The following is a 19,165-nucleotide window of genomic DNA, read 5'->3' as shown; positions in this document are numbered from 1 at the left end:
GCTGTTTGTATGCAAAAATTAATTGTGTGTGTGTGTGTGTGTGTGTGTGTGTGTGTGTGTGTGTGTGTGTGTGGGTGTGTGGGTGTGTGTTTGGAGTTGCATCACTAACTCCTGAATTAATATCATGACTTTATGTTGCATCTTTTTGCATCTTCTTTGCATGAGTGAATTCCTCGCTAGTGATGTTGAGCGAGATTCCTCACAATCCTCCCAAGCTTTGGCTCAACATTTGATTTAGGAGGCCATGGGCTCTAGCTCACGGGCATTAACTCGCTCTGTGTTTACTATGTCGTCCGACCGCAGTATGTTGCGCGCTCAGATCCAGTGTTTTCGGACATGCTGAAAGTAAACATGTCCATGTTTCCCCTGAAGCTGTGGCTGAATGTGTTGCATAAGCCGTGTGAGGTTTGGGACGGAGGTTTATATTACCTCTGCTGGAGGAGCAGCGTGTTTTATTGAGACAAACAGCAGCTGTATTTAGATCCACCCTGTTCGCTGGAGATCAAATGAATGTCCCTCTCATTCTCTGTTTTGACTTGACGTGATTTATGTGGCTCCGTCGAACCACCTACAAAGGTGTTTGAGCAGACGCGACCGTCTGAGACACCCTTCCCAGGATGCTCAGCTCACCATGGGGCCTGCTTGACTTCTGTCGTGTCAAATTCAAATATATGTTGAACAAACACTTCTCTACAATCTGCTGTTTTCACAGTCTCTTCTCAAATGTGCATGAGGTGCATGTCTTCTGGCATGATGCCACTTTCCATTAGAGTTTTATTTAATTGCTTAGCTTACCCACTTAAAACTGTAGTTGAGCTCACTCAGTGAAACCATTCACTCATATATCGAATCTGCAAGCAAATGATCTGCTTTACACTCAGTTTGCAGTTGTAAGCAAAATGTTAAACCCAGTTCTCTTCATTAAGCACATTATTCAAAACTCTTGTGTAGCTGTTATTAAGTATTAAACGTAAAAAGTACTTACTGATGAATGTTAATTTATTTTGCAATTGTATATACTCTATCCTCCTACTAAAAAATATGTCATACACTGATCACTATTGATAATTACTGATAATTCAAGTGAAAATAACAAAAAAATGAGGGGAAAAGTGTGTAGGCAAATATAAATATAGCTACAATATAAATACAGAGGTAAAATTTGGCAAAATGTGGTAGCATTTTAGAAAAACACTTTTCCATCATTTGAAAGTGGTATGGCAGCAGGGTACATGCATGGGCATTAATTTGCGTTATTTTAAGATTAACCCCATCGAACATTAACCCTGTTCAGGTGGTAATACACAAATATGGACATGCCTATGTTTAAGCATTTCACACAGTGGGCTTAAACAGCCCTTTTACAACAGCTTTAGCTTGCAAACAATGGACTCTCATATCCTAAATATGAAATTCATATAAAGTAATAAATGCTAAATTTTGACATTAGTAACGTTTCACTTTCGCATGCACTCAAGCTCAGAGGATTTCCCATTATTGGAACATTTTGAGTCAGACCTGTGAATTCAGTGACTGATTTTAACAGGCTCTTTAACAGAAAAGAACCAGCTCCTTCACAAATCGCACATTGCTATCGCATCTCGTATTGCGTGACGATTTCTCCAGTCCAAAATAATGTGGAACGACATGTTTTCGAGTAAAAAGTACAAGATTATGATTTGGAATGTAGTAAAGTAAGAGTATAAATTTCCCAAAATAAAAATACTCCAGTAAAGTACAGATACTTGAAAACTGTACTTAAGTACAGTAATGGAGTAAAAATACTTAGTTAACTCTGGGAAGATGTTAGCATGGTAATGGTTATGACTATGTTAATGTATTTGGTCTTATTGTTAATAAGTAATAGTATTATGGTCGTAATAGATGCTAAGCTGCTATAGTAGTAGATTATTGCTGCTGCTGCAAGCATGTACATGAACTTGCTACTACTGCCAGTGTATATGGCAATACAGTGCTGTGAGTATTTAAGACATACGGATGCTGCACAAATAGCACATAAACCCGAAGCAGATCTATACAGGTGGAGCTGGGGAAGGTGGAGGGTTTCAGAGGAACTCTAAAAAAGCACTGCAGGAATCTCAAGGGAATGCTAGCAAACCATTTAAATGTAATGCAACATGAACCAAACATCTTGTGCCAAATCATTTCACGTTAATACCACGTTAATACGTTAATAGTTACGTATCAGTCAGCGCCATCTAGAGTTTCATGACTGAACTATACAATTACTATCCACCACTGTAAGAATAAAACTAGTTTTTGAGATGCGTAATGTTGTCTTGTGTGCATGTTCTGTGGTTTTGTGTGCAGGGTTTAGAGAAAAGGAGGTACAGCTTCAGAAATTGCTCTCTCTCCTGAAACCAGCACGGAAGTGCAGGATAAAACTGTAATTCATCGACTGGCCGCTAGAAGCTTGCTCCAGAAGGGAGTCTATGTTTTTATACAGTCTATGTCCACACCACAACCATCCAACATCAACATAAGAAGGAAATAACTCACATGAGAGAGAGAGAGAGAGAGAGAGAGAGAGAGAGAGAGAGAGAGAGAGAGAGAGTACACCTGGTATTCTCTATATGGGGACCAAGTGTCCCCACAAGATAGTAAAACCAGTACCTTTTGACCTTGTGGGGACATTAAAACCATTACACCTATAGAATGAACCCAGAAAACATGAAACCAGTGTCTGTGTGTGTGTGTGTGTGTGTGTGTGTGTCTGTGTGCCTAACTGAGAGAGTGCTTGTGCTGATTGAAACCAGTCCCTGCACTGCTGCTGCCAGCTCACATGGTCAGATATCACACACACACACACACACACACACTTACCTCTCGTGACCCCTCCTGTGACCTGTGCTCTGTTCAGCTGCTGACACTGCATCAAAAGTGTTCGACCTCGTGCACATGACAAACGGTAAGACGCGTTCAGGCACACGCATCGATGTTCTGGCACACGCTTAACACACACACACACACACACACACACATCAGACGCAAACAGACTTTCAGTCAAATATTTACACAGACACAGTGTTCAGAGGCTGTAATTCTGTCAAACACTGCTGGCGTTGAGATGTTAATCAGTCTCGTTCATGTTCGCTGCTCTCTGTACATTTGTTTTTCTAATCTTTTCTTTGTTTCACTGTTGGAGTTTATCTGCCATGGTTTGAGTCTGTATCTCACCTCTCGTATCTCCGCAGTGAACCATGGGAAGTTCCCGCAGCAGGAGGACTCGTACGCGTTTGAGGAGGACAGCAGCAGTGAGAGTCTGTCTCCAGATCATCCACACAGTGAAGAGTCGCAGTGTTCGGCCGAAGTGCTCACAGAGAACAAGAGCAGCGGCTCGAGCTCACCGACACTCACCAGCACCGAGCATGTGAGTCGCCCCGTACATCAGGACATCACTCACAGCTGGAATATATATTAACACATAACAAATTCATTATTATTATTTGTATTGCTTTTCTTTGACCATAAATACAAATACAAAAAAAATTCTGCTCACCAAAGCTTCATTAATTTGATCCAAAATACAGTAAAAGTGAAATATTATTACAATTTAAAATAACGTTTTTTGTATGTGTATATGCAGTAAACTGTAATGTATTCCTGTGATGTGCAGCTGTATTTTCAGCATCATTCCTCCAGTCTTCAGTGTCACATGATCTTCAGAAATCATTCTAATATACTGATTTACTGATTATGAAATATTTCAGATTGTTAATATCAATGTTGAAAACAGTTGAATGTTTTTGTGGAAACTGTAATACATTGTATTTTATAGGATTTTTTAAAATGAATAAAATATTTTAAAAACAACATTTATTTGAAAATAGAAATCATAAATGTCTTTACTGTCAATTTTGGTCAATTTAATGCATCCTTTCTGAGAATCACATTTGCAGAAAAAAAAATAATATATAATATTTTATATACATTACATACAGTACATTATAAAGTATAATAAATAATATTTTTTAAAGAAACTGTATTCTTAACAAATTATAAATATATTCACATAGAAACTTTTTTTATTGTATTTCCAATCACATAAATGCAGCCTTGGTGAGCAGAAGAAACGTTTTTTCAAAAACGTTAAACTTCCATACTTTTAAATGATAGTATATACTGTAAGTCTAATGGATTCAATTAAATTGAAGTAAATAAATGAGCTGAGAACTGCTGGTGATATCGGTGATATTAGTCGTGTGTTCTGCCTCCTGTGGTGATCTGGTGAACTGCAGTGTTCTGCTCAGGCTCTTGAGGAGCCGTTGTTTTCTGACAGCTCTTTGACTCTGAGCCCAGATCAGCATGCCAGTGTGTTTCTTACACAATCAGAAGTGTATTGTACTCTCTGCTGTTCTAGCGTTGCTCCAGGCTTCAGAATGATTGCCCGTCTCTGGCAGCAGGGGTAATAAACCATCGGCTGAAGCTGTCAGGAGGCCTGGCATCAAACCCTCATGACCTATCGCTCAGATCACGTGGAGCAGAAGCGTGTACAACTTAGGAATATTTATTTAAGCTTTGTGGCTTGCAAAAGTTGTAAATTATGTACATACAATTATGTTTAATAATAATCACCTTGTGCATGGGGTTTTTTTTTATGTAAAGTACTTGGGAGATATAAACAATGTCTTATAAACAGTGTCACCTGGATATCAACTTATGGAAAGGTTTGGAGTTTGCAGAAAGAATGAATTATTTCTATGTAATTCCATTTATTTTACCCTAAGTTTACTGTATCATATTTGATACACAAATGTCTAAGGCTCTAAATGATCATAGAAATAGTTTTACTATTATTTCACACATCAGGCTTTACAGGCCATGACGTTCGGTTATTATTAAAGGAGTCATATGATGCGATTTCAATTTCGGAGTGTTACAAGTTCTTGGTGCATGAAGAAGACCTGTGAAGTTGCAAAGACTAAAGTCTGAAATTCAAAGAGATATTCTTTATAAAAGTTAAGACTCATCCACGCCCTCCTAAAACGCCTCGTTCTAACACGCCCCCACATCTCTACATCACTGTGTGGGAAGATTTGCATAACGCCGCCCCAATTTTTCACTCAAATAACTTTTTTTCTCATTGTAGTATTGTTGTCGACCACACCGCCATGTCGTATAGATGCTGTGTTTTTCACTGTGAAAGCTAAATTACTTTGTTTGGCCTTCCAAAAGAGGATACGACTAGAAATCATGTTTATTTCGTGTTTATAATGGGTTTTATGTTTATGTTTCGTCGCTCTGGCCGGACAGGGAATCACAGTAAGGTAATGGGCGTAACATTTCCGTCACACGCTTGAGGTATTCAGCCAATCACAAAGAACTGGATAGCTGGCCAATCAGAGCACTCCTCACTTTTCAGAAAGGCGGGGCATAGAGGAGCAACAATAATGTACAGTATGTGGTAAAGAATGTGTTTTTTGAACCTTAAACCACATAAACACATTTCATTTCACCAAATAATGTTCTTTTTAGTGGCATCATATAACCCCTTTAATAATTTAATGACAGTTTATGTATATGATTGTTATTCAGGGGTCTCAGAGCAAAGACAGCAGCACTCAAAACCAGGAGGAGAACATGACCAACAGCCAGGAAACTCCACCCATTCCTGTTCCTGCAATAGTCAAGGTATGATTAAACATCTCGTCCCTCTCAAATCACGACGATAATGAGGAATGCTCACGTTGAAAACACTCACGTAAATCTAACATCAGCTCATTTCATGAGGTTTTTCGATTCCTCTGCAGTCCAAAATGTCTGAGAAGAACCGCCACAAGAAACCCAAAGACATCAAGCCTAAAGTAAAGAAGCTGAAGTACCACCAGTACATCCCGCCGGACCAGAAGGCAGAGAAATCTCCTCCGCCGCAGATGGACTCAGCGTACGCACGTCTCCTGCAGCAGCAGCAGCTCTTCCTCCAGCTGCAGATCCTCAGCCAGCAGAAACACCAGCAGAGCTCACACTCACACTCACATCAGCAGCAGAGCTTCAGCTACCAGACCCTCAACCAGAGCACGCTCAACAAGTGAGGCCAGCACTGCTTCAACGTGTCTCTTTCACCATCTCCTGATTACAGACATACACTCAGTTCATTGACTGAAGATGGTTTGGCATTTACACTTAATCATTAAGCAGACAATTCTTTCCAAAGCGAGGACAATAGAAGCAATCAAAACCAACAAAAGAGCAATAATATGCAAGCACTACGGCTAGTTTCGGTTAGCCTAACGCAGTATGCAAGTTTTTTTTTATATATATAATAAATAAAAAAGTTTTTAAAGAAAAGTAGAAAAGAGAAATAATAGGGAATGCTATATAAAAGAAAAAGAAAACAAGTGGTTACAATAGAAATAGAATAGAGTGCAAGTGTTAGAGGGAGGAAATGTCTTTACTGTGAAAGTTTCCTCGGATTAAGAGTGGAATTATTTTCTGCTTCATTGACTTCTTGAGTTTATTTTTTTGAGTTTACACACCTGACCTTTCAGTCTTTATACCAACCCCAAGCATTTGAATAATAGTGTGTCTACATGAGGTCAGTAAGATTAAAAAAATAAAACTTATTCATTAAGGATGCATTCAGGAACATTTTCTATTTCAAATAAATTTCGTTATTTTAAATTTCTATTCAGCAAAGAATCTGGAAAAATAAAATATACGATGGTTTCCACAATGTAATGTAGTAATAATAATAATAATATTGCTTCTTGAGCAGCAAATCAGAATATTAGAATTATATATATATATACTACCATCAAAGTAATGATGCTTAAAATACAGCTGCACAACACAGAAATAAATTACTTTTTAACATATATTCACATAGAAAATACATTTGATCAAACAAATGCAGCCTTGCAGTGTCACAGTGTCTGGGTTGTGTTCCCTGGGTTTCCACTAGGTGTCCTCCTTTCTCACGGTGTCTTTCTCCTTATCACTTCCTGTTCCCTTATTTGGTCACCTTCCTCCTGTTTAGTAATTGGTTGTTCCCCACCTGTCTCCTGTTCCCTCATTATCCTTCTGTGTATTTATACCCGGTCTGTCTGAGTCTGTGTTATGGAGTCCTTGTTTAATGTCCTATGATTATTCATGTCCGTCAATTCAGTCTTGCCCTTGCCTTGTCTTCTTGTCTTGTTTTCATGTTGTTTGGATATTCTGGTTTTGACCCTGCCTGGACTGTTTACCCCTGTGGATTACCCTTTAATAAATGACTTACCTGCTATTGGTTCCCTCTCCGTGTTTTCGGTAACACCGATCGTGACAGAAGGACTCCGTCACAGTAGGAACCAGCGGTATGTCATTTTTCCGTTCCCCAGCCAAGATGGCGGAGGGGCGGACCAAGTACCTTCGGTTGACCGCCCTCCGCCAAGAGGGCAATGAAGCGGGTGCCCTGGCTCAGGTGTTCTGGTCTCTGGCCGAGGACATGGGCTACAACGATGCGGCCCTCAAGGACTATTTCAATGGCGGGCTGGATGATCCAGTGTCTCAGGAGGAGATGGCGCAGTTAGAGACACTGGAATTCTGGGAATTTGTGCGCTACCTGCAGCATCGGCTTCGGTGGGATGCCCCAGCCACTTCTGTCTCTTCCGGCGGGGTGGTCGTCAGCCCAGCACCACTGCCCAGGATGGCAACCAGCCAAGCGCCACAGCACAAGATGGCCGCTAACCCAGCGCCAATGCCCAAATTGGCCACCGGTCCAGCGCCACAGTACAGGATGGCAACCAGCCAAGCGCCACAACCCAAGATGGCCGCCAGTCCAGTACCACTGCCCAAGATGGCTTCCAGCCAAGCGCCACAGCACAAGATGGCCGCTAACCCAGCGCCAATGCCCAAATTGGCCACCGTTCCAGCGCCACAGCCCAAGATGGCCGCCAGCCCAGCGCCAATGCCCAAATTGGCCACCGGTTCAGCGCCACAGCCCAAGATGGGTGTCAGCCTAGCGCCACAGCACAAGATGGCCGTCAGTAAAACGCCACAGCACAAGATGGCCGTCAGCCTAGCGCCACAGCACAAGATGGCCGTCAGCCTAGCGCCACAGCACAAGATGGCCGTCAGCCTAGCGCCACAGCACAAGATGGCCGCTAACCCAGCGCCAATGCCCAAATTGCCAGTGCCAGTTGACCCTCCAGCGTCGAGTCAGGTGCCAGTTGACCCTCCAGCGTCGAGTCAGGTGCCAGTTGACCCTCCAGCGTCGAGTCAGGTGCCAGTTGACCCTCCAGAGTCGAGTCAGGTGCCAGTTGACCCTCCAGAGTCAGGGCTAGTCACCGCTGATCCTCCAGAGTCAGGGCTAGTCACCGCTGATCCTCCAGAGTCAGGGCTAGTCACCGCTGATCCTCCAGAGTCAGGGCTAGTCACCGCTGATCCTCCAGAGTCAGGGCTAGTCACCGCTGATCCTCCAGAGTCAGGGCTAGTCACCGCTGATCCTCCAGAGTCAGGGCTAGTCACCGCTGATCCTCCAGAGTCAGGGCTAGTCACCGCTGATCCTCCAGAGTCAGGGCTAGTCACCGCTGATCCTCCAGAGTCAGGGCTAGTCACCGCTGATCCTCCAGAGTCAGGGCTGGTCACCGCGGATCCTCCAGAGACTAGGCTGGTCACCGTTGACCTTTCAGAGTCAAGTCAAGTCACCTCTGATCTTCATGAACAAAGGCAAGTCACCAATGATCTTCATGAGCAGTGTCAGGCCAGCACCAATCTTCTGGAGTCCAGTAAGGACACCAGGGGATTACCAGAGTTTCGTCGTCCCGTTGGTCCAGTCGCACGGAGGTCTGCTCCGCCTTGGGGGGCTCTGGTCCTGACCACACGGCTGTGGTGGTCTTCTGCTCCGCCCTGGGGGCCTTCCGCCCTGACCACACGGTTGTGGGGGTCTTCCGCTCCGCCCTGGAGGACTCTGGCTTCGTCCACAAGGAGGTGGTGGTCTTCTGCTTCCCGCCTTGGGGGGCTCTGGTCCTGACCACACGGTTGTGGTGGTCTTCTGCTCCGCCCTGGGGGGCTTCCGTCCTGACCACACGGTTGTGGTGGTCTTCTGCTCCGCCCTGGGGGGCTTCCGCCTTGACCACACTGCTGTGGTGGTTTTCTGCTCCGCCCTGGGGGGCGCCACTTGATGTCATTATGGATTTCTGTTTTGTGTTTCTTGGTTTCTGTTATGTTTCTGTCTGTTCCCCTCAGTGAGTCTGGCCCTCCGTCCCTCCCCCTGAGCCTCCACCTGTCCACCTCCCTCCTGGTCTGTGTTGTCGTGGAGCGTCTGGGAGCAGCTCCGTAGAGGGCGGGTCCTGTCACAGTGTCTGGGTTGTGTTCCCTGGGTTTCCACTAGGTGTTCTCCTTTCTCACGGTGTCTTTCTCCTTATCACTTATCACTTCCCTTATTTGGTCACCTTTCTCCTGTTTAGTAATTGATTGTTCCCCACCTGTCTCCTGTTCCCTCATTATCCTTCTGTGTATTTATACCCGGTCTGTCTGAGTCTGTGTTACGGAGTCCTTGTTTAATGTCCTATGATTATTCATGTCCGTCGATTCAGTCTTGCCTTGTCTTCTTGTCTTGTTTTCATGTTGTTTGGATATTCTGGTTTTGACTCTGCCTGGACCGTTTACCCCTGTGGATTACCCTTTAATAAATGACTTACCTGCTATTGGTTCCCTCTCCGTGTTTTTGGTAACACCGATCGTAACATGCAGAGCTTCAAAAACATTAAAAATCTTACAGACCCCAAATATTTGAACAGAAGTATAGATAAAAAATGTTTTCAAAGTTCCCTTTTAATTCATTGTTAAGGTAGGCTTCTGATGATGAGAAGCATAACTGTGTTTTTGTGTGTAACAGGGCGTCCGGTGAACAGCAGTCATCATGTGCGTCCAGCGTCCAGACCAGCAGCAGCTCCTCGTCTCCAGTGAAGAGCAGCTACTGCAACCCGTCCATCAGCCCGCTCAGACCCGGACCGCTGCCCGCCAACCTGGACGACCTGAAGGTGAGTGCTGCGCTTTGACACGTCACCTCGTGATGCCATGAAGGGGTTAAAGATCTGGAAGCTTGTAGATTTTAAAGAGGAAGGTGTGGGTCAACACTACAGGTCTCTCTAAAGGGTATCAGCATACTAAACCAGCTGATTAATCACAGTACATTCAGACAAATGTCTCGCATTAAAAGATATCTGAAATGTTATGTTTAAATATGCAAATGAGGCATTGTCTCATTAAATGTGCACCTACTTTTCCACAACATAAATCTAATTGGATGAATTAATGTTCGAAATTCTTGATTTTGTTGACAACCCCAAACTGACCAGTGCTTAGATTTTTAGTAAGGAAACAAAACTTCAAAAACACACATTCATTCAATCATCTGGGTTTTTTTTTTTAAGATTTATAACTATTGAAATTTAGTTTTACATGTTTATGCAAGTAAAAAAAAAATATATATATATATTTTTTTTTTTAAGCTATATTTTTTAAGAGTTATAAAAACAAAGGAATTTATTTAAATCCTATTCATTCCAATGGATTTATTCCTGGTAAATTTAAGATTATATGCTCTCATAATTATCATACAATGATATATTCAAAGAAAATTCCTCAACAGAATAGAAAGAAATGGTGTGTTCATGTGTAATTTTATAACTTCAAAGAATTTCTCATTTTTATATAGTATATAAATATAAGGTGGCTAAAACCGTTAATAACATGGTAATAACATTCAAAGATGCAATATGATGTTAATAAATAAAAAAAAATCGTTATGACTCATTGGGTCTTATCTGGGTCCAAACATACTCAGAATGTGAAAACATTATTCAAATTTTAAATGCATTATGAGGATTAAACATTTAACCCAGCAGCTATCGTTTTTCTGCTGTGTGTTGCCAGGTGTCTGAACTCAGGCAGCAGCTGCGGATCCGCGGTCTGCCCGTGTCTGGCACTAAGACGGCGCTCATAGAGCGTCTGCGGCCCTTCAAAGACTCTTCTCCGGCCGCTTCTGCAGACGTCAGCGCAGCTGCGTTCCCCGTGACGCCCACCGGATCGCTCTCGTCCTACCAGTCGCACGGCGCCGGCTTCTACCCGTTCTGCAGCAGCGGCTCCACACCACCCATCTCTCCAGCCTCATCCGATCTCTCTGTCAGCGGCTCGCTGCCTGACAGCTTTAGCGACGTCACCATGTCCTCGCCGCAGTTCGGCCTGCAGCCGTCGCCGGCCCAGCTGAGCGCAGACGAGGGTCATAGCACACTGGGACCGGACGCCGAGAAGGACAAGATGCTGGTGGAGAAGCAGAAGGTGATCGAGGAGCTGACGTGGAAGCTGCATCAGGAGCAGAGGCAGGTGGAGGAGCTGCGCATGCAGCTGCACAAGAGGAAGCGCGTGCAGGACTGTCCTGCTCCACCGCAGCACATGATGCATCTCCAGCCTCCTGCGCAGATGCAGCAGTTCTACGGCGTGTCCATCAAGCAGGAGCAGGTGGTGTCCAGCTGTCCTCTGGCTGCCAAGCAGATGAAAGGCAGCTGCATGGCTCACTGCAATCTGCACGCTGCGCCGCCATCTGCGAGCCCCGCCGGCCTGTCTGCGTTCCTGAGCCCTCAGTGTTCTCCTGAAGACTCGCCCGTCACCAAAGCCTCCAGCAGCCCCTCGTCCCCCGGCCAGCCGTACCTGCTGAGAGACTCGCACACACTGCCTCAGAACACAAGCAGAGCCGCACACAACGTACAGGTGATCCACACACACACATCTGTCACACAAGTCACATCGATCTCTGTAACAGTTTAGACAATACAGCTTTACACTTATGGACAAGAAAACAGTGATTCAGTGATGTCAACAATTCAATTCACCTTCTCATTCATTCACAACACGATTATTATAGTTAACTACAACTAAAACCATAAATACATTTTCATAACTTGAAATAAAAAATAAAACAAAATATAGAACACCTTAAACTTATTTTAGTTTTCAAAGCAACATTTTTCATTTTCTTTCAGTTTAAGGTGATGTACTAAAATATCCAAAACTAAAATTGTAATAAAAGGTGTGTGCTTTAACACAAGTTGAGGATTTAAGGAAAATTTCATTTTTAATGCAATAATTGCACAACATGACATTTGATGTCATTAGATTTAACCAAAAAATAAATAAATTGTATAGCACTTTTCACAACGTACATTGTTTTGAAGAAGATTTACATGAAAGTTAATGGATATAATATCTTAATATTATTCCTCATAGTCACATTTATCAGATTAGAGGAAAAGATAATATAGTCACATTTTGCAACAATACAAGAAATCAGGCACAAAATGTTTGTGTATAAAGTTTAATATTCTTCAATATACAACTTTATATAAAGAGCTGAACAATATTATAGTTATATTAAAGTTTTTAACAACCATATTTAACATGAAGAGTACTTAAGAGCTGGAATTTGTGAAAGAGTCACTTTTCTTCATGTTTGTTTTTGATTCAGTGACTAACGGCTGAAATCTCTCAGTTACAGCAGAAGAGCGCAGGACAGACAGCGAGCTGCTCGTATCCGTCAGATCAGAGAAACCTGCAGCCACTTTACCATCAGAATCCAGCAGACAACAACCTCAGCGCCAGAGCATCCACCAAAGCCAAGAGCAGCAGCATGCAGCAGAAAGTATGTGAACAATCACACTCATTTATCCAATTTATCCCTCGCAAAAAACTCCTCACACATTCTGATCGGCTCCTGTAACAGTATGGGATTCACTGTATCAACCATGCATCTCAATCCATGAGCGCAAATGGCCAAAAGTTCGGAATAATTCAGATTTTTTCATGTTTTTGATAAGACTCTTCCGCGCATTTATTTGATCAAAAATACTGTAAATACTGTAATATTGTCAAATATTTTTACAATATAAAGTAAATGAATTCTACGTGTAAAATGTCAATTATTTCTGTGATCGAAGCTGAATTTTCATACATTACCATTCAAAAGTTTGGGGTCATTTAAACAAAATAAAAGACATACTTTTATTCATGATCAAAAGTGACAAAGACGTTTATAATGTTACAAAAGATTTCTATTTCTGCAAATAAATGCAGTTCTTTTGAACTTTCTATTCATCAATGAATCCTGAAAAATAAAATGTATCACAGTTTCCACAAAAACATGAAGCAGCACAACTGTTTTCAACATTGATAATAATCAGAAATGTTTCTTGAGCAGTAAATCAGCATATTAGAATGATTTCTGAAGATCATGTGACACTGAAGACTGGAGGAATGATGCTGAAAATACAGCTCTGATCACAGGAATAAATTACACTTTAAGATATATTCACATAGAAAAGTTATTTTATACCACAATATTTCACAGTTTGTACTGTATTTTTTTTATTAAATTAATGCAGCCTTCTTTCAAAAACATTAAAAACTCTTCAGAATTCCTAATGTTTGGCTGGTCGTGTATGTTTGTTTAATCACGTGCTGCTCAATGATCATGTGATGTCAGCACATGCCCACACACATGGGTGATGTGTTTATTGTCACTGGGTCAGAGGTCAGAGGTCAGAGCGTCCTGCTGAGGAAGCATCTTGATAGATTCGGTGCCACCGCGCACACACACACACACACACACAGTGATCAGAGAGCTGGGCTCCTCAGAGGTGTAACCTTTGGCCCTGTCTCCTGTAGGAGGCTCTGTCTCTCTCTCCGCGGCACGTTGAGCCCAAGTCTCCTACATCCAGCACTGCCTTCTGTAGCTCAGATCCCCCTGCCTCCGGCAGTAAAGGGCCGCCGTGTTATGAGGATGCAGTGAAACAGGTAAAGCAGCTCAGGATGCGCTCTCACGCTGCTCACGCTCTCAGAGCTTCTGCCTGCGTCTCTACAGCTTCACTGACTGCGTGGAGACGCACAGCGCTGCATCAGTGTACTGCAGGGATTCCTAAACCCAAACCTCAGACTAATTATCACCAAGTAATATTGTTATTATTAAAGGTATACTCCACCCCAAAATAAAAATGTTGTCATTAAACACTTACCCCCATGTCGTTCCAAACCGTAAAAGCTTAGTTCGTCTTCGGAACACAATGTAAGATATTTTGGATGAAAGCCGGGAGGCTTGTGACTGTCCCAGAGACTGCCAAGTAACTTACACTTTCATGGTCCAAAAGAGTATGAAAGACATCATCATTATAGTTCATCTGCCATCGATGATTCAAAAGTAACGTTATGAAGCGACGAGAATACTTTTTGTGCATGAAGACAACAAAAAGAATGACTTCATTCAACAATTCATCTCCTTTGCCTCTTTGCATCACCGTAGCACCATTTTGGAGAATCTCTGCTGAAAGCAAGAAGTTTGTTTTCTTTGCATACAAAAAGTATTCTGGTTGCTTCATAATGTTACAGTTGAACTACTGATGACAGATGGACTATTCTGATGATGTCTTTCATACACTGTCAAGGTCCAGAAAAGTAAGTTACTTGGCAGTCTCTGGGACAGTCACAAGCCTCCCGGCTTTCATCCAAAATATCTTACATTGTGTTCTGAAGACGAACTAAGCTTTTACGGGTTTGGAACGACATGGGGGTAAGTGTTTAATGACACTTTTTATTTTGGGGTGGAGTAACCCTTTAAGTATTATAGGTAATTATTATTAAAATATTAAATACTATTAAATTATTGTTTTATTTTGACTCTACGTTTGGATTTTGAAGTGAACTCCAATCTCTTTATAGTTTAACATTACATTCACCTTTGTGTTTTAGGAACCCAGTATATTGAATAATAATAATAATAATAATAATAAAAATATATATATAAAGTGTTATATACTAAAATATTATTCTATCAATATATTACAAACATTGTTATAATAAAATAAATTATTATTACTAGTTTAGTATTATATATATATATATATATATATAAAGTATTATTTTTGATCATTTTAAGTTATTATAACATTTATAAAATTGATAAATTTTCACACTGGTGCTTTAGGAACTCAAGCTAATTTAATAATAATAATATTTATTATTATTTGGTAGTAGTATTGTTGTTGTTTTAAACTATAACCATAACTATATATAGATATTATATGCTGCTGCTCATATTATTAAAACTAATTGTTATAGGTATTATAAACCCACAATGTCAGTTTGGGAAACCCTGCTGTACTTTCTAGTGATTGTTGTCCTTGAAACCGCCTGCAAAAACAAGAATTTGCCAAAAAGTCTAGGCGTAACCAGTTCCAGTTCGCACATTTGAATACTGTCTGCTACAAAATCTGTTCATACATTTAACACTCTTAACCCTCGTAATGCATTCAAAATCTGTATACTGTTTTCACATTCCATGTCTGTTTGTTCCCAAAGCATTATTTTATAAAACTAAACTAAAACCATAGTAAATCTGATCAGAAATTTCTTTTGATTTTTGAAAGAAAAAATTATAAAATAAATCAACGATTTGAATATTATTGCCATGTTACTACTGCATTTACCCCTTTATATATATATATATATATATATATATATATATATATATATATACACACACACACACAGTGGGTACAGAAAGTATTCAGACCCCCTTAAATGTTTCACTCTTTGTTATATTGCAGCCATTTGCTAAAATCATTTAAGTTAATTTTTTTCCTCATTAATGTACACACAGCACCCCATATAGACAGAAAAACACAGAATTGTTGACATTTTTGCAGATTTATTAAAAAAGAAAAACTGAAATATCACATGGTCCTAAGTATTCAGACCCTTTGCTGTGACACTCATATATTTAACTCAGGTGCTGTCCATTTCTTCTGATCATCCTTGAGATGGTTCTACACCTGTCTATATAAGAGCTTACAGCTCACAGTGCATGTCAGAGCAAATGAGAATCATGAGGTCAAAGGAACTGCCTGAAGAGCTCAGAGACAGAATTGTGGCAAGGCACAGATCTGGCCAAGGTTACAAAAACAATTCTGCTGCACTTAAGGTTCGTAAGAGCACAGTGGCCTCCATAATCCTTAAATGGAAGACGTTTCGGATGACCAGAACCCTTCCTAGAGCTGGCCGCACGACCGAACTGAGCCATCGGAGGAGAAGAGCCTTGGTGAGAGAGGTAAAGAAGAACCCAAAGATCACTGTGGCTGAGCTCCAGAGATGCAGTCGGGAGATGGGAGAAAGTTGTAGAAAGTCAACCATCACTGCAGCCCTCCACCAGTCGGGGCTTTATGGCAGAGTGACCCAACGGAAGCCTCTCCTCAGTGAAAGACACATGAAAGCCCCCATGGAGTTTGCTAAAAAACACCTGAAGGACTGGTGGTGGCAGCATCATGCTGTGGGGGTGTTTATCAGCTGCAGGGACTGGACGACTGGTTGCAATCGAGGGAAAGATGAATGTGGCCAATTACAGGGATATCCTGGATGAAACCTTCTCCAGAGTGCTCAGGACCTCAGACTGGGACGAAGGTTCGCCTAACAACAAGACAATGACCCTAAGAACACAGCTAAAATAACAAAGGAGTGGCTTCACAACAACTCCGTGACTGTTCTTGAATGGCCCAGCCAGAGCCCTGACTTAAACCCAATTGAGCATCTCTGGAGAGACCTGAAAATGGCTGTCCACCAACGTTTAGCATTTAGCGAAGGAGGAATGGCAGAGGATCCACAAATCCAGGTGTGAAAAACTTGTTGCATCTTTCCCAAAAAGATTCATGGCTGTATTAGATCCAAAGGGTGCTTCTACTAAATACTGAGCAAAGGGTCTGAATACTTAGGACCATGTGATATTTCAGTTTTTCTTTTTTAATAAATCTGCAAAAATGTCAACAATTCTGTTTTTCTGTCAATATGGGGTGCTGTGTATACATTGAGGAAAAAAATTAACTTAGATGATTTTAGCAAATGGCTGCAATATAACAGAGTGAAAAATTTACGGGGGTAAAAAAAACTACTTAAACAACTACTGTAAATGATGTGTATATTGAGGGTCTTCAAGCCGTTGAAAATGTTTGGTTCCCTTACTAAAAACTGCCTATTTTTTTGTCTCTCTTTCTGGCCAAAACGGACCCCAGTGCATCATGAGGGTTAAAGCAAAGGCATGGAATGTGTCACAAATGTGTTGAACACGATTAAATGATCCTGTGATGTTCTTGCAGCAGATGTCGCGCAGCCAGCAGATGGATGAGCTTCTAGACGTCCTCATCGAGAGCGGAGGTGAGTCTCTCCTCATCAGCTTTTGAGTTTAGTTATTTACTCGCCTTCATGTTGTTCCAAACCTGTAGGAGTTTCTTTCTCCTGCTGAACACAAAATAAGATATTGTGAAGAATATTGGTATCCAAACAGTTGATGGAAGCCATATTATTATTATTATTATTATTATTATTTGATAATATGAAAGTTAATGGTCACTAGAAACTGTTTGGCTTCCAACATTCTTTAAAATACCTTTTTTATTCTGCAGATTTGGAACAACTTTATGGTGTATAAACGATGACAGAATTTTCATTTTTGGGTGAACTATCCCTTTAGACCTAAATGAAAGGTTCACAAGGCCTCTCACTTCACACAGTAACACCCAGCTGTTATTGACTATTAAAGTCACTCTTTGTGCTGTCATTGTCTTGTTTTAAAGAAATGCCAGCTAACGCCAAAGAAGAGAGGTCTCCTGTAACCAAAGTTGTGCCTCACCTTACAGTTTCGCCCAAGTTCCCCCGACACTACAGTCACATGTCGCCCTCCATGCTTGCTTACGATCATGCAGTGGCTCACGGAGACGCTCATCTGGAGGGGCTGCTGAGCCCCATGAGCCGGACACAAGGAGACGCGGCGCTCCTGAAAATGCCCGCTGTGGACGGACGCTTGGAGGAGGCGGCTGATGGATTCAACAGCCGTGACATGATGGGTACCCCTGTATCGCCCACGGCCGGAAAGATCTCCGCGGTTGCCGCCGAGGGCCACGGCCTCGGAATGACCTTCGCAGAGTCGCCTTGGGAGACAATGGAATGGCTGGATCTGACTCTGCCCAGCTCCGCCAACACCTTCCACAACGGCCTGCCTCCGTCCGGGCCGAGCATCTTCAACACCGAGTTCCTGGACGTGACCGACATCGGCCTGAACTCGGCCATGGACCTGCACCTGGAGCACTGGTGAGGAGGAACATCACGTCCACACCCAGATCCCCAGAGCCAGTGTTTAAAACTGTTTTATCACGTTCCATCAAAACTTGAATTGTTTTGACTGTGGATTCTGGCAAAGATGTTTTGATTACTGGAAACAGAAAGACGCTCCAAATGGAAATCGAACCGAGACGTCCATACCATCCGTCTGTAAATATATGAAAGCAACTTAATAATTTTTTTTTCGTCTGCACATTTGTGGTGTGGGAAAAACACATATTAATGCATCACACTAGTATATCACGTGCACTCTCTTGTGCTGTTGTAAATATGAATTCACACTTGCACCTTCAGCTTACAGTAGGATGTCACTTTTTATGAGCATTTAATTCCTTCCTGTCATCGTCATGTGATTAATTTATTTTGAGAGCGCAAACCTTTGGTTTTTACACGTGATACGGAAGCCTGTTTCTGTCATTGGATAAAAAATAACGATAATTGTGTCTTTTTATTTCACAATGCTGACGTCTTCCACGATTTTTAGAAAGTCTGAATTACAAGATATAATATCAGAATTTTAACTTTTTTTTTTCCTCAGAATTGTGATTTACATCTCGCAATTTTGTTTTTGTTTCCACCACAGAACAAGTAGTAAAAATGGGTAATTGTCACATTTTATCTCAGTTTTAACTTTTTTCTTGTAATTGAGTTTATATTTTACAATTTCGTCTTTTCATCTCGCAATTTGGACTATCTCATAATTCTGAGTTTATAACTCAGAATTCCAAATGTCTGTTTTGTAATTACGACTTTCAATCTCATAATTCCAATTTTATATCTCATATTTTCCAATTGATATCTCACAATTCCGACTTTCTCAATATTCCGAATTTCTTGCAATTCCGAGTTTCTATCTCACAATTCTGAGTTTAAATCTTGCAATTCTTGGGGGGGGGGGGGGGGGGGGATAAGATGTTGCAATTAACTTTTTATTTAAATTTTTATGTCACTGCAGAAACAAGCTTCCATAATGTTAATGCTCACACTTCATGTGAAAGAGAAAATCACT

At 41.5% G+C, this 19,165-nt stretch overlaps 1 protein-coding gene across 2 annotated transcripts in view; it reads left to right on the top strand.

Annotated features, from left to right (window-relative positions):
- myocd (myocardin) overlaps positions 1 to 18,704 on the top strand; it is a 120,581-nt gene extending 101,877 nt beyond the window's left edge. For both annotated transcript variants that reach the window (XM_059531707.1, XM_059531708.1), the window contains 9 exons: positions 3,216 to 3,391; positions 5,557 to 5,652; positions 5,772 to 6,049; positions 9,839 to 9,983; positions 10,879 to 11,712; positions 12,491 to 12,640; positions 13,663 to 13,791; positions 17,136 to 17,193; positions 17,613 to 18,704. In XM_059531707.1, coding sequence (XP_059387690.1) covers positions 3,216 to 3,391; positions 5,557 to 5,652; positions 5,772 to 6,049; positions 9,839 to 9,983; positions 10,879 to 11,712; positions 12,491 to 12,640; positions 13,663 to 13,791; positions 17,136 to 17,193; positions 17,613 to 18,130 — 2,384 coding nt within the window. In that variant the 3' untranslated portion in view covers positions 18,131 to 18,704. The remainder of the gene's footprint in view (positions 1 to 3,215; positions 3,392 to 5,556; positions 5,653 to 5,771; positions 6,050 to 9,838; positions 9,984 to 10,878; positions 11,713 to 12,490; positions 12,641 to 13,662; positions 13,792 to 17,135; positions 17,194 to 17,612) is intronic.
- The last annotated feature ends 461 nt before the right edge of the window (positions 18,705 to 19,165 follow it).

The sequence above is a fragment of the Carassius carassius genome, chromosome 40 (genome assembly GCF_963082965.1).
Source record: "Carassius carassius chromosome 40, fCarCar2.1, whole genome shotgun sequence".
Taxonomy (NCBI): Eukaryota; Metazoa; Chordata; class Actinopteri; order Cypriniformes; family Cyprinidae; genus Carassius; species Carassius carassius.
This window is presented reverse-complemented; position numbering and strand designations above follow the sequence as displayed.